This window comes from Suncus etruscus, chromosome X (assembly GCF_024139225.1).
Source record: "Suncus etruscus isolate mSunEtr1 chromosome X, mSunEtr1.pri.cur, whole genome shotgun sequence".
NCBI lineage: Eukaryota > Metazoa > Chordata > Mammalia > Eulipotyphla > Soricidae > Suncus > Suncus etruscus.
The window spans coordinates 131,193,553-131,218,116 of record NC_064868.1 but is presented as its reverse complement, the minus strand read 5'-3'; the positions used below and the strand labels follow the sequence as shown (position 1 = coordinate 131,218,116).

General features: G+C 42.7%; 1 protein-coding gene across 2 annotated transcripts in view; it reads left to right on the top strand.

Annotated features, from left to right (window-relative positions):
• The first annotated feature begins 4,661 nt into the window (after window positions 1-4,661).
• The window catches only part of FRMPD3 (FERM and PDZ domain containing 3), a 58,050-nt gene continuing 38,147 nt past the window's right edge, over window positions 4,662-24,564 (top strand). The window contains exons 1-7 of one of the 2 annotated variants that reach the window (XM_049767553.1): window positions 4,662-4,903; window positions 8,781-8,912; window positions 10,188-10,307; window positions 14,264-14,400; window positions 15,104-15,230; window positions 16,817-16,906; window positions 19,399-19,578. In XM_049767553.1, the coding sequence (XP_049623510.1) occupies window positions 4,799-4,903; window positions 8,781-8,912; window positions 10,188-10,307; window positions 14,264-14,400; window positions 15,104-15,230; window positions 16,817-16,906; window positions 19,399-19,578 (891 nt within the window). In that variant the 5' untranslated portion in view covers window positions 4,662-4,798. The remainder of the gene's footprint in view (window positions 4,904-8,780; window positions 8,913-10,187; window positions 10,308-14,263; window positions 14,401-15,103; window positions 15,231-16,816; window positions 16,907-19,398; window positions 19,579-24,564) is intronic. The other variant, XM_049767554.1, reaches the window with a different exon arrangement.

Below are 24,564 nucleotides of genomic sequence, written 5' to 3'. Positions count from 1 at the left end.
AGTTATATTTTTCACAGTCTCTGTTGTTGATATCATGTTTCTGTACTGAAGATCCTGAAATCTGTATATCCTACATTGAAGTCAGGATGGTGCGGAGTGGCGTCTAATTTCAACTCACAATTGAAGGGCAATGCAGAAAACCCTGTTCAGTATACAGGTCGTTGTTGTTGTTGTTTAAATCTTCTCAGTGTTAAGGGAAGACTCTTTTGAGTAAATCGATGTCAGAGCAGCAGTAGGGTATTCCTGGTAGAGGATTGCTTCCAGGTGATGTCATAGACAACTTTGGATGTTTCGTAGATGGCTTCCCTGGTTCAGGGGTGACTGGAAAATGCCCAAACCTCTGAGGCCTGTGCCAGGTCATCATGTTAATGTTCAGGGTGTAAGGTTCCATTGCACCACAAGATTTGTGTGTTCCTATCTCTATTAGATAAGAACTTATTTGTATGTATAGTATTTTCCATTTTAATGTGCCCATGCAAACAAGGAATAATGCCAACTAGTGTTATCAGTGCATAAGGGGGCCGCCAGAACAAGTCCAACAATCCCCGTGACCTAGTTCAAACATAAGCATTAAACTGAGGGACTCTTCACCAAAATTCGTTATTGAACAGTTCACAAAGAGAAAAAAATATAAAAAGTGGGGAAAACAAACAATCTAACTTAAGACAGTGGACACAATTGTCACCATTTAAGAAAATTTGTGTGTTCCCATCTCTATAAGATAAGAATGTGTTTGTATATAATTTCCCATTTTAATGTGCCTATGCAAAGGAAGAACAGTATCACATGGTGAGAATGGAGCCTATGGGGATGCTAGAACAAGTCAATTGACTTGGTTCTTATATAAACGTTAAATGGAGGGACACTTCTACAAACTTCCTTATTTAACAAATAACAAAGGGAAGAAAAGATAGAGAGGGACTCTTCACCAAAATACCTTATTGAACAGTTCACAAAGAGGAGAAAAGATAAAAAGTGGGGAAAATAAACAATCTAACATAAGACAGTGGTCTCAATTGTCACCGTTTATGGGAATTAATCAAAAACCTAGTATGGTATCAACCACAGGTACACAATGAGACAAGGAAGAGGACAAGAGGCCGCTGGGAGTAAACAAGTAAAGAGTACTGGCCTCTTTCCCAGCCTGAGTGTCCATCCTCCCATTTTTATTTCAAATAAATATGGTACGCCCCCACATGGTTTTTGAAATGGAGACCAATGAGAGAAAAAAAATACCAGTGGTTGTCACGACGTAATGTCCCGACATACACCAGTGCTGCATCGGCCCGCCATCCACCCCTTGTACCCCCCACTTAGTGTCGAGAGAGAAAGGGGGAAAGCCTGAGGACCACAATAGAGTCCACCTGGGCCAGCAACCAGGGAAGGCCTGGAGTAGGGGAAGGACTGGAGGCCTGCCAAGCCTCGCAGCACCCCCCAAGCTAGGGAAAATGCCTCCAGTATAGAGTGTCCCCTAACCCCATACCTGGGAAGAGCAGGCCTCCAGAATCAAAACACCGGAAGCCAACTATCTCCCCGGCCCCTTCCTGTGCTCCTCCTCCCTAGAGTAGGGGGGGGAAGCCTGGAGACCCCTAATAGAGCCCCCCCCCGGAACCCACGGCAGGCCACCCGAGGTGGCACTCAGACCTTCTTACTTTGTCATAGTCCAAAGATCACTGGCCTGACTCTTCTGGCCTTTCTAAAAGTCTTTTTACCAGTATTTCTTGAACTTATTTTCTTCCTGTGACCACGCAGCCCTTCAGGTTGCCCCACTAGTCTTGGGCCATGGCTTGCCCTTTATGCTGTTATTACCAAGAGACCCACTTGGTATAATCCTGGGGACCTATAAGGGGCCATATGTCCTTAGTTGAGAGATAATAGTCTATATACAATATCTCTTTCAAAACAAAATTGAATTTGCTTTATCTAGGACCTAGCTACATAAACTGTGTTGTAGTTTCATATAAAGTCACATAACTGGAATATGGGAATCATTTTAAAAGAAATTTCTGTGTTACTTATTGTCAGTATCTTATTTGTATACCCAATTTTCTATGCCTAAATAGCTAGGGTCATGTTTCTCAGGTCAAAATGTGCTGCAAGTGGAAAAATATTATGAAGTTCTGATCTAGTAAACCTTAGGTATCCTGTATGACTTTTTCATCTTTTTGTTTTGTTTTGTTTTTGTTTTTGGGTCACACCCGGCTGCGCTCAGGGGTTACTCCTGGCTGTCTGCTCAGAAATAGCTCCTGGCAGGCACGGGGGACCATATGGGACACCGGGATTTGAACCAACCACCTTTGGTCCTGGATCAGCTGCTTGCAAGGCAAATGCCGCTGTGCTATCTCTCCGGGCCCGATTTTTTCATCTTTTTTAAAAATAAATTTATTTTGGACAATGTGATTTACAAAGCTTTTCATAATACAGTTATTTCTGACATTCAATATTATATCACCAATCCCACTATCAGTATAACATTCCTTCCACCCTTGTCACTTACCAGTTTCCCAACCTCCCCAAAGCCTGCTCCATGGCAGGTACAAATAATTTACTTAATATTGCTTTATGATTTTTTAAGTTGAAGTAACATTTTATCATAACAGTATGTTATTTTTTGTGCCTAGAGAGAAAGTACAGTGGATAAGGTGCTTATCTTGCATACAACTGATCTAGCTAGGTTCAATCCCTGAGCATCAACAAAACTGATACATGAACATGGACTCAGGAGTACCTCCTGAGCATTACTCAAAATACACACATGTATATGCATGCATATATAATATATGTACATAATTAAAATTAACATATAGGGATAGGGAGCCGGAGAGATAGCATGGAGGTAAGGTGTTTGCCTTTCATGCAGAAGAAGAGTGATTTGAATCTCGGCATCCTATATGGTCCCCTGTGCCTGCCAGGGGCGATTTCTGAGCATAGAGCCAGGAGTAATCCCTGAGCGCTGCCAGGTGTGACCCAAAAACCAAAAAAAAAAAAAAAAAAAAGGAAAAAAAAAACCAACCATATAGGGATAAAGAGGTAACTCAATGGATTGAGCATATGCTTTGCATGCAGAAGGCCTGGGTTTGATCTTCAACATCATTTGATCACCAAGCATTGCCAGGAGCAACCCTCCCATCCCCCACGCATCTCTGAGTGTGACACAGATGTTAAAATAAGAAAAAGCCGTGTATATACAAGTGCGTGTGTTCATATGCATATATATTTATACGTGTACACACACTGACAGTTCAATTCTGTCCTTTACCACCATTAGCTGAAACTTTTACTATTGTATAACTCTTGTTTTGTTCTCTAAGTGAATGTTTCTGTGCGCATGCAAGTGACAGGGTCACTGTGACAATAGTATGAAATGAGATTAAACTTTTTTTTTTTTGCTTCATCCTCCTGGTGCTTAGTTTGGGGCGTACAAGGAAAGATTTAATGAACATACTTGAATGAAGGGATCTGGCCATCTCTTGCAGCCGATCAGTTCTTATGGCCCCAACCAGGGACCTAGTGGGTTTTCGTGAGTTTGATCTTTCAAGTAAGCTTACATGAAACACCTACTTTAGTGAGCAGCCATTTATTTATTTATTGAGTCCTAACTGTGTTCCAGGAACTCCACTCATTGTCAAGACCATAAAGATTTATTCAGACATGGTCTTTGTACTGGTTATTTGGTTGTCTAAGACATTCTCCAAAACATGACAGGGAAGAACCTTAGGATAGTACACTTGCTGAAAGATAAGGTACGTGCTGTATATTCATGTAACCAACCCAGGTTCAATGTGGCAGTCCATATGATCCCTTTAGCCCACAAGAAGAGATCCCTGGGATCAGAGCAAGGAATAAGCCCTGAGCACTGCTGAGTGTGCCCCTAAAACAAAAACAAAATCTGATAAAAACTCAGAGAGGTGTGAACACATGGAACCAGTGTTCAATTATTTATCATTATTACCCTAATGGATTTAAAGAATTTGTATTTAAGCTTTTTGATATATGTGTAAGACTTTTCCAAGAAAACAACGGGAGCATTTAATGAATATTTAATTAATATTATTGAGTACTTAACATGTGCCATTCCACTCTAAAATTAAAAAAGTGCCCAGTCCAGAAGAACTCTTGCTAAGTTATTAAGAAGATGGTGTTTCTTAATCAAAGTCATTGTTACTCACCCGGAAAGAGCTTTTGGAAAGGTGTGATTGCAAGAAAGCCATTGGGTCCTGAATGATGAATTAATTATCAAAGGTATAAAAGAGAGTAGTATGGATTTGGAGAGATGGTGGTGTTGAGGTCAGCAAAATCCTATGACTCCACGAGGGCAAAAAATAGCAGAGTAAAAACATGACTGTGCAAGAGATCCAGATGTAGGAAGGGCCTGGTGGAAAGGGAGGTGCCAGGAGATAAGAGCAGACAGGGGATTCCGGCTGTTTAACGAGTCCTTCCATTGGCCCCATGATGGAGTCTCTTTGCATCATATACCATTCTAAATCAGTGCTTTGAAAAAAAGAAGAAAAATAAACTAGTGCTTTGAACCACAGCAGAGTGTAGCTGTGCAGTGTCACAGAATGAAGAGTGAACTTTTGACCATATCCAATGTCTTCTTGGAGAATTTGGTCCTGGTTTTCTTGTACTGTTATCATTGTACTGCCTTTTACTGTCTCTTCTTTGCCATGCCATCTTTTGGGTTTCCAGTCTCCTTCATTTACTCATTTCTCTCCCTCCCTTCACATGCCTTCCTCTGCCTTCCCTCTTCTTTATAAATGTCTGTCTCTTCTATTCTTTTCCTTCCTGTTCACAGAAAATGATGAAGAAGGAAGCTCTTCTCCTTATCCCCAATGTCCTGAAGGTTTTCTTAGAAAATGGGCAGATCAAGTCATTCACATTTGATGGCCGGACCACTGTTAAGGTACATAGAGTCTCATCTCCTCTGGTCAGTATAACCCTCTGTGGAGCAGACCTAGCTACTGGTCTCCAGGCTCCTCTGAGTCCACACAGAGCTACTTTCTCCCCAAACAAAATTGTCTTTGAGCTTCTGCTACTGTCAGTACCAGGCTGCAGAAATGCATGCTCTTGAATGAGGGTGGTAGGAGAATTTGCATGTGCATGTGTGCAAGCTACATGTGTGTGCTGGTATGTGCTTACACACATGCAACCTACTTGTGGACTGCATTGTGTTCAAGTTAACCTGTCTCTTCCAAGACTGCACAGCTAAAGAGTATAGAAGACGTTAAAACCATTTATAAAGCCCAATGTGATTTTCTGTTGAGACTATAACACCTACACAAGTTTACACACAGAAACCAACGATCTCTGAGGAGATTAACTTGGCCATGCCTGGCTTTTTAAATTAACATTAGATCTTTTTTCCTGTTCATGATTTTATTTTTTTATTTTGACCAAAGTGGATTACAAATCTTTCACAGTAATATTTTAGATACATAGTGACATTGAATCAGGGGCATTCCCACCACCAATGTTGTCCTCCCTCTATCCCTGTCCCCAGCATGCATCCCATATCTCCCTCTCCACCCTGGCTGCCAGTATAAGTGGTCCCCTCTGTGTCTCGCATGTTGTAGATTGGGTTTCGATTCTGTTGTCATTGGCTTTGGATTTGGTGTTTAAGTCTGAACAATTTTATTTCTACTCAATGTTCATATGACTGTTTAGTCTTGATACCCTCCAATATTTCCCCCTCAATTTATGAGGCAGAACAAGATGGTTTGTTATGTGGCTCTGTTTGAAGGTAAGAAAAAAAGGGGACAAAAATCAAACAAGTAAAAAAAATGCAAGGAGTCCTTCTAGAGGCTATAAATATCAATTTAAGAGAAGAAAGGGAAAAAGGAAGAAAAGCATAACAACAATACAGAAAAAATATAAAAAACACTAGAAAAGCACCACAGCAATAAAGACAACAACCAAAAATAACCATGATCCCAGAATAAAATATTTAAAAAAAAAGAAAAAAAAAACAAAATAATTAATTTGTGCTTGTCTCTTTTTTTTTTTTTTGCATAGGCACAGTAAATATTGGGGAGATTAGAAAGGGAATTTCCTTGGCTCAAGAGATACAGGGTTTCTCACCATTAGATCTTAAACACTGAACTAAGATTTGAAAATTCCAACAGCCCCTTTGACTATTTCTTTAACAGAAAGAGAATTTATTGGGCTGAGATTCTTAATAGCTCCACCAAACACCCAAAACTTGTGGTGATTCTCTTGGTCCTGTGGAGAAGAGACACAATTATAGAATTTACACCCAAGTGAACTCTGCTCTTGAACAGAAATCTCCTCTGTCACCTCTTCTGATTCTCCCCAGAAAAAAGAATGATATCCAAGAAAGAATTTTGTACTACAACCAATAGTTTTCAAAGCTAAAGCCCCTTCTTAAAAACCCACCTCAGGCAACAGGTGTCTAGAGATAAAAACAAAAAAAAACTGGGGCAAAATAATAGTTAAAACATACAAAAAAGAGTGCTGGAAAGATAACATAGTGGGAAAGGCATTTTCTTTACACATGAGTGACTCTGGTTCAATCCCCAGTACCCCATCACGTCACCCAAGCCCTGCCGGGAATGATTCCTAAGAACAAAATCAGGGTGGGAAGACCTAAGCTAGGCCCTCCCCACCCCCTAAAAAATAAAAAAGGAGGGGCCGGAGGGATAGCATAGCGGTGTTTGCCTTACAAGCAGCCTATCCAGGACCTAAGGTGGTTGGTTCGAATCCCGGCGTCCCATATGGTCCACCGTGCCTGCCAGGAGCTATTTCTGAGCAGATAACCAGGAGTAACCCCTGAGCACCGCCGGGTGTGGTCCCAAAACAAAAAACTATTAAATTAAATAAATAATAAATCAATAAGGAACAAAATTTTCCATGTCTGGATGTTCCCTAAGAGGAGTTATGAAGTTCTCAGAATTGGCTTTGCTAGGAGTCTCAGCGGGGTTTGAAACTGCCCCTCACAGATAGCTATGGGGAATGTCTGCTTGTAATGGGGAGCCATTCAAATGATTTTGAGTATTACAAGTATTCTGGAATTTAGTGTCTCTAGGTCAGAAATGCTAAGTGTCCTGCAGGAAGCAGGAACAAGTCCTGCATGAAGACTTGCCCTTCCCAATGTTCCAATTGTGCTCACATCTTATATTGGCTGGTTTGAGAATTTGGGTAGGAGAGGTTTATAACTTGATGGGGATTTTGGACCAAAACACACTCCTTTCTTGCACCTAAGCGTAGTCTCTTAACTAGTAAAGGTATCAATCTATGGAAGAGCCCTTGATATGTAATTAGGTCACTGAGTGGTGTCCAAATAGTCCACCCCCTCCTGATGTGGCTATCTGTGTCAGCATCCTCTTTGGCATGTGCCCACAGTAGATCTGTCCATTGCTGTTCTGTACCAACCAACTCAGGAGTTTTCACTCTTTTGGTTTTCCCCTCAGAAGCTTCTCTAGGCATTCTTGTACTTAATAGCATCAACCCAATGTTGCTTCTAGAGAACCCCACCTTTTAAGGAAGCAGAAGGCCCTGGATCATGACCTCACCCTGAATTCAGGGTTAGGGCTCTTCCTTGGAACTTGCACAGGCTTCCAAGTCACTTGTCCCAGAGAAGTACCTGGGTAAATTGACAGTCTGGCATAGACTGTAACACTTGTAATACCAGTTGGCAAGTGCTGGCTTGGCTGTGCACAATCCTAGCACAGCCTAAATGCAAAGGAAAGCTCAATTTGTCCCTGCCAGAGATCCTGCAGCAACTGGTGTTTCTGTGATTACTTGGATAATACAAAGAATCTCAATTGCCCACCAATTTACAACTGACCATTCAAACACCTAAATGTCTTTTCATGTTTACTGAGGAGTAGGATTGGTAAACCTGTCTATAAAGGAGATTTTCACCCCCAAGCCAAATTCCTTCTTGTTTTGGGGGCTAAACAATGCAGACACCATGAATATACCTGCGGTAGCCTGATAAATGCTGGTGTTCCAGCAAACAGCTGGCAGGACTCTCCAAAGTGACACCGGGGAGCCCCAATAGACTGGTTTCTAGACACTCTAATATGAGAAGTAGGACACCAGAGCAGACGGAGCATAGAAGTACTCATATGACTATACACAACATGTGTTACAGAATTGCTCAGCGTGGACACATCTTTCACGTTGTTAAATTGTCTCTCCAAGTTAGCTACGACCAAAATGGAACATTTTGCCAGTAATTCAAGTCATTCGACTTGGGTTCTGAATCCAGAAATAGTCTGCTTTTAAGTCATATTGTGGTGGCTTCGGCTTTTGTTAACTCCTAAGTGAAATCTTGAAGGGTGTACGAGATTGAGTATTGACTCCTAGGAGGTGGGAAGAACTAATGTGAAGCCTGACACTTAAGAAAGTACTTGGGGCATCAGGGAGGGTGAGAGGGAAACTTGACATTGGTGGAGGTTGTTGTAAATTGAATGACTGTAAAATAAGAGAAATAAAACAAAACACACGGGAAATAATTTGAGTGCAAGGAGGGAGGGCAGGCAGGAGGACCATGACATTTTGCCATAACACTTTCTCCCACTCCCTGCACTGTTGGTATTTCACAGACTTCTGAGCAACATTCATAGGTCACTTCTTCATTCTGTAGCCCAGAGTATGGTGGGCTCCAGTAAATGTCAGTGTCTCTGTCTGCCATTTTTTCAACCTCAGCCTTCTCTCCAGGAACATCTTTCTTCATGTTCAGTCCCCGTCTCCCTTGTTTGGTGCGCAGAGTAGTGTAGAGCTAGAAGGTTCTCTCTCAAAACTTTTCTCTCCCACAGGATGTGATGGTGACGTTACAGGACCGTCTTTCCCTAAGGTACATTGAATATTTTGCTCTTGTCCTTGAGTATGCTGGACCAGAACACAACCACAAGTTCCTGCTTCTCCAGGACAAGCAGCCCCTGGCTTATGTAAGTAGCTCTTTTGACTTAACTTCATAACTTTCTGCACGGTGTCTCCTTGCTAAAGAAGAGGACCCAAGGTGCTCTCCTGGAAATTTCATAATATGTTGAGCAGGCTCCCAGGAGTCTTTGTTCTCAACTGATGTCTCTACTCTCCACCTCCAGAGGACTTTTGATAATCTATCTGGTGATCTACGATGGAAATGGAGATGATTGGCCTGGTACACCGGTAGGAAAGTGTAGGGTGGTAGTTTACTGCCTGGCACCCAGAAGATGGATTCACAAATAGTAGCAGCACCCCTAGATGCTGAAAGCTCTGCTTATCAGAACTTTCTGACTCTGAGAAGGAATTTTACTTTGGCAGAAGACCTTCCTGTGAAAAGGGGGCCAAGATTGGGTGACTTTGGTCATATAGGGAAAAGACTGACTTGCAAGGTGCAGATCGTTTTCCCACCAATGAAGGGGTCATTGGGGTAAGGGGCATCACTGTTTCCTGAAAGAGAAGAAAGGAGTTGGAGAAAAGGCTTGGAAAGAAATGCCAGGATGGAAGTGTAACAATCACCCAAAACCCAGAGAGTACTTAAATAAGAAGCTATTTGAAGAAAGAGAATTTCTTGTTTTGCTCTCCATGGAATGCAGTGCAGAAATGTACAGGTTCTCGCCTATGAAAGGCAATTTGTGAGGGCTTTGGGCAAAGAAGACCTTAATGAGTGCCTCCCTGCCCCTCCAAGTCTCTTTTGAATCCAATTAGTTTTCTGTTTCAAGGGTCATTTTTAAATTGTTTTGTTATGGAAAAATCTCAAACATCCACAACAGGCAAAGCAATGATTAGTTATAAAATGTAACCTCATTACCCAAGCCAGCTTTAGCCTTACCATGCCAAATTGTTTGAACTCTGTTTGTGGGGGGGTTGAAATCTTCCAGCTCACTTCACTTAAGGTTGCACCCCTCTGCAAGGCAGTCGGTTTTTGTTATCAGCAGATATGAGTCAGGAAATTCCAGGAGCCCTCTCTTCTTCCCTCGTGTCTTGGATCTTTTGCCCAATTGGTAAAGGCCATGTCCTGTGTAAGTGATTTGAAAATTCTAATCCCTTTGGGTTTAAAGAGGAAATAACAATGGGGTCCTCCTCACTTTTCTCTAGAAACAATAGGAAACAAGCCTATTGTAACTGTAGGAAACAGACCCCTTGCTCTGCACCCAGTCCTATTTTGAAGAGCCACCGAACTAGCTTCTACCCTCCAGCCACTAATGCCACCTCTTTTCCTTCTACTCCCTGGTATTTAGGTGGTTCAACGTACACACTATCATGGAATGAAATGCCTCTTCCGAATAAGCTTCTTTCCCAAAGACCCTGTGGAGTTGCTGCGTCGGGATCCTGCTGCTTTTGAGTACTTGTACATCCAGGTAAATTCTGGCTTAGGGCAACACAGACAGACCTATGGGCAAAAATGTAGGTAGGCTGTTCTGCCATCACAGTGCAATTCCTATGTCAATTTTCAACCTGAAGGTAGCTGCAAGCCCTTTCCTTTTCTGTTACCATTATTGGTTGTGGTTAGGTAGCTTCACCTGGTGATCTAGGCTGAGCACTCCTCAAAGTCCTGTCTTTTCAGGAAATGTATATCATTTTCAGATTTCCCAGTAACTGTTACCCTCACAGGAACCCCGGGTTTAATAAATGCATTTGGGTAGCAAGAGGCAGACCAGCCCTTAATGCCTAGCTCCAGTAGGAAACTAATTCCCAGTTCAGTTTGTCCCAAAAGATTCATTGGTTACTCTTCTTTGGTCCAGACCTTATGCTAAGGTGCTGGCACTCAGGTGAACAAAGAGCTGTACCAAGCCACTGTATCTCATAGACAGATATGTGCACAAATGAACAAGATATTGTGATGGGCACTAGCTATGCCGATAGTGACACCCAACAAGCAATTTGCTCACTCTCCCAGTGAATACATTTATCACAGAGGATCTTAGCCTTGAAGGGTAAGTTGAGATTCACCATGAAGAGAGCTGGAGTAGAAAGTACATGTAAACAAAGGAACTTGCATCTATAAAATCTACAAAGGCTTGATAGCCTGAAACAAGTAATATAGTTCTGTTTGGTGTGGCCCTGATTTAAAAAAGAGATGAAAGCAGATGATCTGGTGGAGGGTGTAGTGTTGGAAAGTTGCAGCCCTCTCATCAACAGTATTGCAAATCACAATGCTTCAAATAAATATATATATATAAAATAATATAATTCTAAGTGAATAATTTATTTTTATATGGGATGCCAGGGTTTGAACCACCATCCTTTTGCATGCAAGGCATGCACTTTTATTTTCAGTTTCTTTATCGATGTTCTTGATGAAATTGAGATTTTTTGTATTGCTTGATTGACAAGAGTATGTTACAAACGTTGAATTTGATCATCTGAACTGTTGGTTAGATCCTATGGTTTCCTTTTATTTTTAATGTGGCATTTATAGTAAAAGATTTCACTCATGTTGGAACAACTTCGGATTTATAGAGTGATTTTTGCCAGGCCACGTCTTTCTCAGTATCCAGCACTTTTTTTTAAATATTTTTATTTAAGCACTTTGATTACAATTATGGTTGTAGTTGGGTTTCAGTCATGTAAAGAACACCCCCCTTCACCAGTGCAACATTCCCATCACCAGTGTCCCAGATCTCCCTCCTCCCCACCCCACCCCCACACGTACTCTAGACAGGCTTCCTAATTTAAAGAATAAAAAAAAATAATGTGAAAAAGAGAATTATCTGGAAAGCTTTGAAAATGTAATGTTTTACCTCCTTTGGAGTTCGGAGGGTATCTGTGTCCAGGTGCAATCCTGGTGTGTTTAGGGGACCAAATGTAGCACCAAGGATCAAACCAGGGTAAGCCACATGCAAGTCCTTATCCCTATTCACTCTCAATTTCTTTACTAGTCCTCTACGGGTCAGTAAATTGTGAATCTTCTATGACTCATATAAGCCTAGTTTTCATTTTTACTCTAAATTTCTTTTTTCAGATTTCTGAGACTCATCTTGGTTTAAACATTTTCAATTTGGTGACAGACCGTATCACACTCTTTCTTCCCTTTGTGGCAATATGGGCTTCAACTATATTCCTTTTCTTTAATGTTGAAAAGCTTTATTGTCCCACCACCACCACTCCACCATCACCACCCACCACCACCCACCACCACCAAACAAAAAAAAAATGAAAAGGTTTATTGAAGGCTGGTGGATACAAAACTTTACAGTTTGGTAAATTTTGACATAGGTTTATATCCATGGAAACAAAAGCATAACTAAGAAGTAAACCTGCACAATACTCCAAAAGTTTCCTTGGGCCAAAACAAACAACAAAAAAAGGAAACAAAAATTTCCCGTGCCAGGCAAACATTAATTAACCTGTCATGATAGATTAATTTACATATTCTAGTTTAGTCTTTCATATAAACAAAATGAAACAGGAAGTATACTTATTTTAATCTGGGTTTTTACACTCAGCATAATGGTTTTGAGACCTATCCATGTTGCTATAGTGACATTATTGTCCTATTTTGTAAATTGTAGTATAAATGATATATGCCATAATTTTAGTTTTAGATGTATGATATAATGGTTGACATTTTGTAATTACATTCACAATACATTTATTTGTATCTTTCCTTAGCAACTATAATTTTTACTATCATATTACTAATTAGTATTATCATGGTAATCCATTTATTCTTTTTATTTGTTTTCCACAGTATGGGTGTACCAAAATTGCTTTTGTTTGTTTGTTTTTGAGTCACATCCAGCAGTGTGCTGAGGGGTGACTCCTGAATCTGTGCTCAGAAATCACTCTTGGCAGGCTCAGGGGACCAAATGGATGCCAGGGATAAAATGTTGGCTGTGTGCAAAGCAAATGCCCTACCCACTGTGCTATTGCTCCGGCCCCTAAAATTATTTAGAAATAGGCATTTGGGTTGTTTTAAGAAATTAGCTAAAGTAATTCTTTAATATCTTTAGAAAAACCCCAATACTGTTTTTTTTTACAAATTAACTATATTCTCACTAGCTATATATAGAGTTCCAGTTTCTGTACAAAGTAATCAACATTTGGCATTGTCAATATAATTTATGTAGTCATAAATATTATGTAATGGTATATCATTGTGATTTTATTTATTTTTTTTTGGTTTTTTTTTTTTTTTGGTTTTTTGGGCCACACCCATTTGACGCTCAGGGGTTACTCCTGGCTATGCGCTCAGAAGTCGCTCCTGGCTTGGGGGACCATATGGGACACCGGGGGATCGAACCGTGGTCCGTCCTAGGCTAGCGCTGGCAAGGCAGACACCTTACCTTTAGCGCCACCGCCCGGCCCCATCATTGTGATTTTATTTACATTTCCTGGTGATTAATAACATTGAGCATTTTATGTACTTATTTGTCAATATATATTTTTTGGTAAAGTATATATTAAAATCTTTTACCCACTTTGTAATTGGGATTTCTGCTTATGAGTTTTTGGAAGTATCTTTCACAAAACAAAAGCTTAGCTTTTTATGAAGTCCAAGTTATTTTGGTATTTGATTTTGGTTTTCTGGCCATATCTTGCAGTGCTCAGGGCTTACTTCTGCTTTGCCCTCAGAGATAACGTTATGCCTGATGAGGTTTGGGGGACCATATGTGGTGCTGATGATAGAACCCAAATCAAGCACATGCAAATAAAGCATCCTACCTGCTGCCCTATCTCACTTGATATATAAGTAAATTTTTTGGTCACACCCGGCAGCGCACAGGGGTTCCTCCTGGCTCTACACTCAGAAATCACTCCTGGCAGGCTGCGGGGACCATGTGGGATGCCGGGATTCGAACCAACGTCCTTCTGCATGCAAGGCAAATGTTTAACCTCCATGCTATCTCTCCGGCCCCATAAGTAAATTCTTTTATAAACTATGTTTTGGGTGTATCTAAGAAACATTTGTCTAACCTTAAGTCCCAAATACGTTTTTTTCTGTTCTAAAAGTTTTATTCCTTAGGTTGCACATTTAGATCTATGACCTTTTTTATAGTTAACTTTTGTTTATTGCACAAGTAATTTTTCCCCTCTGGTTATTTTGATATTTGTTTTTGCATATAGATGGTCAGTTGCTCCATCACCTTTAACAGTTTTTTGAGTGCCCGAGTGATAGTACATCAGCAGAGAACTTCTCTTACATGCAACCAACCTTGAGTTTAATCTTTGGTATCGCAGAAGGTTTTTTGAACCTTCCAGGAATGATCCCTGAGCAAAGAGCAAGGTGCACAGCCAGGTATGACCTGAAACCAAAATTGTTTTGATTTATTATTTTATTTAACCGATGCATTTGGACTGCCCTCTCTTACAGAGTCGGAATGATGTTATCCGAGAACGCTTTGGAATGGATCCCAAGCCGGAAATGCTTCTGAGCCTTGCTGCCCTCCACATCTATATTACTGTCTCTGCTACTCGACCTAGCCAGAGGATCTCACTCAAGAACGTGGAGTGAGTTGTGCCTGGGTCCTTGAGGATGGGAGCGAGGCTGAGGTCAGGACAAGGAACAACGTAGGAAAAAGCTTGTGCTTGAGCTGCGCACAATTTTTTTTTGTGCACAACTTTTTAAGAATGTAGGCAGGGAGACCGGGGAGCGGACAGCGGCGGCGGCTCGTTCTCGCAGCCTCGTCAGCTCGCCCTTGGAGCCGGTTCGTTCCTTCCTTCCTTCCTTCCTTCCTTCCTTCCTTCCTTCCTTCCTTCCTTCCTTCCTTCCTTCCTTCCTTCCTTCCTTCCTTCCTTCCTCCCTCCCTCCCTCCCTCCCTCCCTCCCTCCCTCCCTCCCTCCCTCCCTCCCTTCCTTCCTTCCTTCCTTCCTTCCTTCCTACCTCCTTCCATCCCCTTCCCTTCTCCCCTTCTCTGCTTACTTCTCTTTAAAAAAAAAGAATGTAGGCAGGGGTGAAAGAAAAAGAATGTAGGTGGGGTGGTTGTAAAAACTTCAGCTCCTCACTAGAGGAAGGTAGACCATGATGCCTTGGAGTTTCAGCTCCAACGGGGCAACTGTAGCCAATGTTCCTTTCCTGGCTCCCTCCTTCTTGGTCCTTCTATCAGGCTTTATTCCTCCATCTCTACCTCTCAGATTCAATTTCTGTCTCATCATCTTTGCTCTGTCCCACTTTGTAGTTCTCATTAGTTTCTGAATTCCCTTTTGTTTTTAGGAAGGAATGGGGCCTGGAACCCTTTCTTCCGCCCTCCCTCCTGCAGGGCATCAAGGAGAAGAACTTCCGGAAATCTCTCTCTCAACAATTGAAGGCCCACCAAACGCATCCCTCCAGTGGCACCAAGGTAGACCAACAGTTCAATGTTCATAGCCAGTGGTCACCCGGTGGGGGAGGATGACTTTTCCATGATTTCTCAGAATTCTAGTCTTCTGGGGGACTTCTGCCCATTGTTCTTGATTCAGTTATACATGCAACTCAAAAGAGTATTATAGAGGAATGATTATAGGGAAAGGTTTTCCCTAAGCCGGAAACTTCCCTAGGTCAGCTGAAGAGTCAATCACTGAACAAGACTAGGGTCCTTAAGCAAAAGGACCAAAATATAGAAGAAGAAATTATCCCATTGAATCCTTCACCTATTTAGTAAAAGAACCTGCTGTATGAAAACCACTAGACTCTGGAGAGGCCCAGGTTTTCTGCTCTGTCACCAAGTTAATTAACCTTTGGAGTCATCACTTCTGGAGGGAGGATGCTAGGAGATAAAAACCCAAATTAGAGGGATTAGGTCAAACCTAGATTATGGATTACTGGGTGACATGCTGCTGACTCAGGCCCTTACTTTGCTCTCCTTCACCTTCAGAACTCTTGTGCCTTTCTTTGCCCTCTCAAGAGTTCTGCTCCCTTACTCTTCTCCAGCCCTGCACACCCCCTCTGGGCTGGAGAGGCTCTTAGCCTGCCTAGGCTTCGGGCCAAGGAGGCAGGAGAGCAGCAAGAGACTTTAGAATCTGCCTGCAGCTGTAGACACAGGACACAATCGCCCCCACATATTCCGCCCATACCAGACTTTTGGCATCACCAACTCCCTTCTGTTTGAAGATGCAAATTTCCCCAGAGACTTAAGCCCTTTCTCTCTTGCTTGTGCATACATAAACACACATAATCAGATTGTTTTCATCCCAGTGGAGAAAATACCAGCTCCCTATCATCTCCTTAGCCAACATTTTTGAGGCCCCCTCCAGCACTCAGGCTGGATGATGCAAAGAGGAATAGGGCCTGTTCTCTGCCCTCAGATCTATGCCTAGAAGAGCCGGGAAGTCATAGCCAATTTCAACCCTGTATGAAAGGTGAGGACACCATGGTTGTACCATGAATTGACAACCCACACAGCCTAAGGGTAGTGTAAAAGGCCACAGTCCATGTAATGGATGCCAGAACTGAGTCTAGAAAGAGACAGGATTTTGCTTATAGGAGTTGGAGGATAGAAAGACTGCCAATCTGGAAGAACCATTCAGGATTCGGAAAGAACATGGTATGTGAAAAGAAACAAGAATGACAGAGTGCAATACACATGCCTGAGGAGAGGTGCAAACAAAAGAGTTGAAGGGCCTTGAGTTTTTTCATGCTGCTTCCAGGCATGGTACTCCATGCTTCATCCTCTGGGCCTCAGGAACCAGTGAAAGAGTTAAAACAGAAAGCTAATGTGATTAAATTGAAGTTCTAGAAGGTTCTTACTAATAGAGGTTTGAAGGAGTTGAGGCAACATCGTCTTTGTACTCCCTCCCACTCAGTCTTCCCCACATTCCCACAGTGTGATCTGCTGACTTCTCCAAGTAGCGTCTGTGTCCCAGATGCCGAATTTACTTCCTAAACACACAGGTTTGCTTTCTGATGTAACTTGGGCTTCTCATACTTCTGGCTATGTTGTTTCCACAGGGCTCCTCGACTCAGGCAAAGCTTCAGTATCTTCGCATTCTGAATGAACTTCCAACCTTCACAGGCGTTTTATTCAACACTGTGGGCCTGGTCAGTTAGGGCTGTGTGTGTGTGGGTGGGTGGGTGGGTGGGGGAGACGCACCTTCTGGCCACTTGTCAGGAGGGACCTTTTTAGGATACATTCCTGCACTTCTTCCTGCCACTTTCTCCATCACCCCTTCTGTGGTGCTCTGGGTCTGCCTCTGGTTTAATGTTTTAAGGATAAGGTGGTGGATTTCCTTTCAGTATCTCTTCCCTAACACTTTTTCTATCAAGGGCAGAATGATAAATTTTATAGGCCTAGCAGGAGAGTCACGCAGGTCTCTGCTGCAACTCTGAAACCCACCTCAGTTAGCATAAAAGCCTCCAGAAACCATGTTTCACCCAATGAGCATGGCTGGATTCCAATATCTTTTTATTCATGAACACTGAAATGTGAAGTTCGGGGGACTTTCCTTTCCCACCCCACTTAAAATTGGTGGCACCTTATTTCAGAAAGTATACAGAGTCTTTGGGGATGGGGCGGGGAAGGGGATTTGGCCCATGGGTCAGAATCTGATTTACTTCCAAGTTCTTCCCTATCAGAGCTCCCTGCCTTGCACTAGCTCTGGAACAACAGCCCTAGGCACTCTCAGACAGTGTCCACAGGCAAGTTTATCCCAGTGAGGCCATAAGGAAATTCAAATCACTCTGCTTGTCATGCAGAGGGCTGGGGAGTATGCTGCCTTGGTCATCAGCTCACTGACAGCCACTTATCAAAATATCTGTCAAAGATGGAAGAGGACATCAGGTGATGCTTATTCTTGGGAATGGGCAGCAGAGGCTCAGTCTCAATGGTTCTGTGGTGCCTGTCAGGAGTACTTAATAGAATCCAGTTAGTCAGGCTCATAGGTAAGATACACACAAATTAGGATTTGAATATCTCTGACAGCACTCTAACACCTTCCTCCACCCCAGCACATCCCCTGCTGCTCCTGAAATACTTTTGTTCACGTTATTTTCAGCCCCAAGTGGTGCTTGGAAGGCTGTGGGACCTCTCCCAGTGATTCTCAGTCAACCTGGACGGTCTTGTAAGGCAATGACCTGGAAATACAGATTTAGCAGTGCCCTGGCCACTACAGCAGTCCTTGGGGCTTCCAGAGCTATACCAGGCAATGAAACTTAAGAGATGGTGCAAGAAATCAAACCCACTTCCAGTTTATTCCTAACATGTGTCCCAACCACTGTACTATTCTCCCCTATCTCACTTTTGGAGAGTTTTGTATGGGGGCCACACACAGTGGTCCTCAGAATACTGTTGGCTCTGTACTCAGGGTTGCTTCTGACCATGCTTGGGGGACCATGTGGTACAAGATTTCCAACTTGAACCTACCACATGCAAAACATGCTCTCCAGCCCTCACTGCTGAAATAATTAAAAGCCATTCTTCTGGGTAAGACTGCTATGGTGCCTTTTGGGGGGCAGGGTGTTGGTTGTTGTTTATTTGGACAGACACACCCAGCAGTGCTTAAAGATTATTCCTGGCTCTGTGCTCAGGGGATGCTATGAGATGTTATGGCTAGAACCAGGTCAGCTTCAGGCACAGCAAGCACCCTAACCCTTGTAACCTCTCCAGTCCTGGTTTTCTAAATAGCCATCTCCTTAGTGATGCTCAGAGCCACTAGGATTATACTGGTAGTGCTGGAAACAGGGACCATGTGGGGCCAGGGCTCAAGATTCAGGGTATTGAGCATGTGCTCCACCCCTTTAGCTACCTCTCTGGCTATTATTGCCCCAGAATCTTCTTAAAGAAAGAGAGCTTTACTATTATTAAATCAACCTCTTACGACGTTAGGCAGGGTGACTTTACAGACTTTGGTACTGTATAAGAAATGCATGCATGGGCCCGGAGAGATAGCACAGCAGTGTTTGCCTTGCAAGCAGCCGATCCAGGACCAAAGGCGGTTGGTTCGAATCCTGCTGTCTCATATGGTCCCCCGTGCCTGCCAGGAGCTATTTCTGAACAGACAGCCAGGAGTAATCCCTGAGCACTGCCAGGTGTGGCCCAAAAACAAAACAAAACAAAAAAAATGCATACTTGAATCACTGCTGGAGTTGACTGGTAAAACCATACACTGGATGTCACCTCTTTAAGCCTAACCCACCCCCAGACTGAAGCCTAACCCACTACCAGACTGAAGCCTTGAATAGCCTATGGCAGCAAACCAAGTGCCCCTAAGGTTTAGTGGGAAGAAGCACTTCATGGTCATCAAAACCAATTTTGTCTGCTTCGCAGTCATGCAGAGGCCAGCTCTTTGACTTTCTTCATAACTCCACCATCGGCTAAGTTTGGGTGTTCATTTGTGCTGATGATCCAGGGCTCTCACCCAGGCCTGATGCTCTTAGAACATTTCCCTCTCATGGTTGTCCCAGCCCTGGCACTCAACCCCAGATGTTCCCAGACCTCTCAGCTGAACCACACCCCTTGCCTGGTTTTTAATGTCCATTTTCTCTTCCATTTTCTCTGCCCTCTGTCTGTGTATGCTGCCATGCGTGGGCACCAGGATGAGAAGCAGTCAGCCACCACTCTCCTCGTGGGACCCCGTCACGGCATCAGCCATGTTATTGACCTCAAAACCAACCTGACCACTGTGCTCTCTGAGTTCAGCAAGATCAACAAGATCCAGCTGTTCCGGGAGAATGAGGGTGTGGCCCGGGTGGAAACCAGCATCATGGATGCCAAGGTAAGCCTGGCTTGGAGAAACTAATTATCTCCAGAGACAGGCCAGGGAAACAGGAAAACATCGATGAGAGAGTTTTCCATATGTGAGATATAAAACTAGGGCTATAGCAAAGGCCCAAGGGCAATAAAAGCACAGGAGAACTGATTCTTCATAGGAAGCTTGCCACCAGAGAGGGAGTGGGTGGCTAAGGAAGGGAAGGGAAGGGCCTACTAGCACAGCCACACAGGGAAAATATGCCTGCCACAGAGGCAGGCTTGGGGGCAGGAAGGAAACTGTGTAGAGGAAATAGTAGAGGGTAGTGGACACTGGTGAAGGGGTTGTATTGAAGCACTGTACACCTGAAACTCAGCCACAAATATCTTTGTAATTTTATAATTCATGCTGATTAAAAATTTTATAAATAAAAAATAAGCGAGGTTAAACATCTTAAGTGAGTTTCAGTGGTTCTGAAATAGTTCAGGCTCTGGACCCATTTGCACTCATCTTTCTTTCTTTTATCAACCCTTGACCACCTACTATGTTGTCCACACACTAAGCCAGTGCAGCTCCCACTCAGTGGTAGGGAAATCTAGGAAGTGTCTCATTAACCCAATTAGCACCCTTCAACAGAGGACAGGGGAGCTAGAGAAAGTGGAGTTACCCCAAGCCACTTCACTTCCCAGATCTTCTTGCTCACAACACAAACGTGGAAAGTATAGTCATATGGAATAGCAGGGTCAACGGACCAGCCCTGAAGATTCTGGCCATTTCAGATTCTGCCTAATTACCAGAGGTGAGGAGCCCTGCTGCCATAGACCCTCACACTTTGAATCATGGAGAAGAAGGTATATACATGCACGTGAACTAAGCCGAGTGGTCCTGGCAGATGGAAAATAGGCAAAGCCTGGGGCCGGCGAGGTGGCGCTAGAGGTAAGGTGCCTGCCTTTCAAGTGCTAGCCAAGGAAGGACCGCGGTTCGATCCCCTGGCGTCCCATATGGTCCCCCCAAGCCAGGGGCAATTTCTGAGCGCTTAGCCAGGAGTAACCCCTGAGCATCAAACGGGTGTGGCCCAAAAAAAAAACAAAAGAAAAAAAGAAAAGAAAATAGGCAAAGCCTAGACCTCATTTCTCACAAAATCAGTTCTTCTAGAACCTTCGTGTCTTTGCCATAAATCACCTTCAGATTGGCAAGCAATTGTTGATGCCTGTGTGAACCTGGCACAATAGTCAGCTGCTCTCGCCATGACCCTCTTGTTTGAATACTCAGTGACCTGTGTGGGTAGAAGGCAGGGCTGCCCACCAGCTGTTAAAAGCTGTCAGAGAAGGTACAACGTTTCTTTCTTGAAGGATTTCCCAGATGAGACATTAGCAGATTAAGAGGTGGATTGTTTGCTCTTTCTAAAAGAGCTAATGATTTACTTTATTTTTGTCTCTGTGAAAGCTGTAAAGATTTAATATGTTAATCTGGCCACCTGTGTATTATAGTGTTCTCATTGGTTTAGGAACCTGCATGGAGCTAATGTTTAACTGGCTAGTGGCCACTCCCTCAAACAATGACCACTGCCCTCCTCAGATGTTGTTAGGTAAGAAGCCAAAAAGATAGAAATGAAATGGGGATGCATGTTGTGTGGTGGAAATGTGTTTGCCTGAGTTTGAAAAGTACTGAAAACAGACAACTCTACAACTAAGTCTCCTTTTATGTTCTCCAAGGGACTCACAACATTGACTGCATAATCAAATTTCTCTGACTTTTCCAAAGATACAGATGCTTGGGCCCTTCTCTCAGTGATTTCATTGTTTGCGAAGAGGAAGAGAGCTCAGGACTTACTTGCTTTTTTAATTCCTCCAAATGATTCTGTTGTAGGCAAGTTTGACTACAGCTCTGGGGTCAGAGCTTCAGAAGTGGGACAGATGACATTACCTGAGTGAGGAGTACTATTATTGTGTCAAGGAGTGATCAAACCATAATTGCTTGTATGACTTCTGCTCTGGAAGGTCTAGACATACCTACTGGGGAGACTAGACTCACAAAGACTATGGCCTACCTTAATAACATGACATCAAAGTGGAACCAGGTAGATATATGACACTTGCCATTTATGTATGAGGTCTTAGGTTCAATCCTCAGCACTGCAAAAAAAATGAGAAAAACACAGAGTCAAAACTCGCATTGAGTTCTGGAACCAGACATACCAGGTTCAGATTCCAGCTCTGTCACTACAGTTACATGTTGTCTGACTTGGAAAAGTGACTTATCTTCTCTGATGCCTGATTTTTTCAACTGCAAAATAGAGTGTATCTCAAAAGGTTGACTTTCAGGGCCGGAGCAGTAAGATGTGTGCCTTGGAAGCACTAGCCTAGGATGGACCGCGGTTCGATCCCCTGGTGTCCCATATGGTCCCCCAAGCCAGGAGCGATTTCTGAGCTCATAGCCAGGAGTAACCCCTGAGTGTCACCAGGTGCCCCCCCCCAAAAAAAAGGTTGACTCTTCAGGATACATGAGAAATGTATATAAAATGTCTCTTCAAAATGCAGAATGGTCTCACTCATCTGTGGGTTTTAAGAAAAATGAAAGACATTCTTGCAATAATAATTTTCAGACACAAAAGAGAGAAGGGCTGGAAGTTACAGCTCACCTCATGAAGCTAATCACAAACAGGTATGAGTTTAGTTAGAGAAATAACTACATTTTGAACTATCCTAATAATGAGAATGTATGAGGGAAATGGAAAGCCTGTCTAGAGTACAGGTGGGAGTTGGGTGGGGAGGAGGGAGATTTGGGACATTGGTGATGGGAATGTTGCACTGGTGATGGTGGTGTTCTTCACATGCCTGAAACCCAAACGCAATGAAAATGTATGAGGGAAATAGAAAGCCTGTCTAGAGTACAGGTGGGGGTTGGGTGGGGAGGAGCGGGATTTGGGACATTGGTGATGGGAATGTTGCACTGGTGATGGGTGGTGTTCTTTACATGACTGAAACCCAAACACAATCATGTATGTAATTAAGGTGTTTAAATAAAATATATAAAAAGTCTCTTCACAGTGCCCAAGGTAGTAAGAAATTAACAAATGAAACCTTATTTAAAAAAAGAAAAGCAGTAATAAAGAAGAGGTAATAAGAAGTAAATTTTTAAAGAAAAATATGGCCTAAAACATGGAGAAAAATAACAGAAATAAGTTCCCCAAACCTGGCTTCCTACAAATGAACATTTTATGCTGAATCTTGAAGTGATAGGCATGTATTAGCAGAGAAGGGGGATGTGTTCACAGGCAGAGAGCATGCACAGAAATAAGCAAACCATATGTGCTGCTTGATAAGCATAGTTGCTGACTGGAAAGGAAAATAAGGAGAAAAGAGATTGGAAAGATTGGGGGTGGGCTGAACAAACTAGTAAAAAGCTTCAACAACCACTGTGAGGAATTTATATTCAATATGAAAACATGGTATAAATCCACTGAAATTTCTTTAGAGAAATAACAGAATGAAAACTGACTTGGAACTGTGTGCTAAGGGGATGGGAGCAAGGCTAATGTAGTGACAGGGAGGCAAGGTGAGGATACACACAGAGGGGAAGTGATAAATTTAAGATATGAGCAGGAAGGGCAGTGGCAGTAGTGAAAGAGAAACTGAATTTGAGGGCTAGAGATGGAATTAGGATTTAAGACACTTGCCTTGGACATGCCTCACCGTGGTTTCATTCACAGCACTGTATATGTCTTCTGAATACCATCGAAAGTCATTCATTCTTGCGCACAGAGCCAGTTGGAAGTACTGAGTACTAACAGGTGTGCTCACCCACCCCACCCCCAGAAAGAGAGTGAATCTGAAAAGCAGAGCGATAGTACAGGCATTAAGGCCTTTCATTTTACCAGCCCCATTGTGTATCCCTAGCACCATATTTGATTCCCAGGAATGACTCCTGAGCACAGCACTAGCTCCTGAATATCACCGGGGGTGACACACTTCTGCCCAAAAATATGAGAAAGAGTGAAACCTGAAATTAAAAGAACAAGTTAGTGTAAGTGAATATATTCACAAGTGGCATATTCTTCTTATCCACATGTCCAGGTCCTATTCTACCTGACTCTTCTAGTCTACTCCCCGTATTCCCATCTGAAATGAAGAATGATATTACATGTGCAGCAAGTAGTAGGTCCAACTCTTGGGTGGGTGGAGAGGTGAGACATGACTTTAGGGGAGCAAGGGGGATGCATGTTGATGAACAGAGAGGGCTAAAGAAGGCTGCATTTCACTGAGAGAGAAACAGTAACTGATGATACAGCCATTAGTGGTAAGCAGCTCTGATTATAACATGCAGTTTTGTTGTGTGAGAGTACAGTAGATAAGGTGCTCGCCTTGTATGGACATATAAGTGGTTCAATCTCCAGCACCCCATATGGTTCCCAAAGCCTTCCAGAAGTGATCCTGGAGTGTAGAATCAGGAGAAAGCCCTGAGCTTCCAAAAAATACAGTATGTGAAAATATTCTCCTTACATTAGAATATTTTCTGTGTTGTAGAAAGATTTTTTTCTCTTTACAAAGCATAGGGTAGGTAGAATAATAACCTCCTAAAAAGATTTTATTTTCTATTCCCCAGAATCCATAGATATACTCTATTATATTGTAGGATGGAATTAAGGTTGCAGATGGTATTAGGATTGCTAACCAACTGAATTTAAAATAGAGAGGGTAGGGTCGGGGAGAGAGTATATATAAACATATGTATATACATATATATGTATGTACGTATATATAAGACACTTGCCTTGCATGTGGCCACTCCAATTCTAATCCCTGTTACCATAATGTGGCCCTGGAGCAATGCTAGCAGTGATACTAAGCACAAGTCAGGAACTACTCTTAAGCAGTGTGGCCCAAAACCATGAAAAATGAGATGATGAAGTAAAATAGGATGACTTAGCTTGGATTTTGGAGGTGAGTCTAGGACAATCAAAGGTTCTTATTAAGTAGAAAAGGAAAGCAAGAGAGAATGTCTGTGTGATAT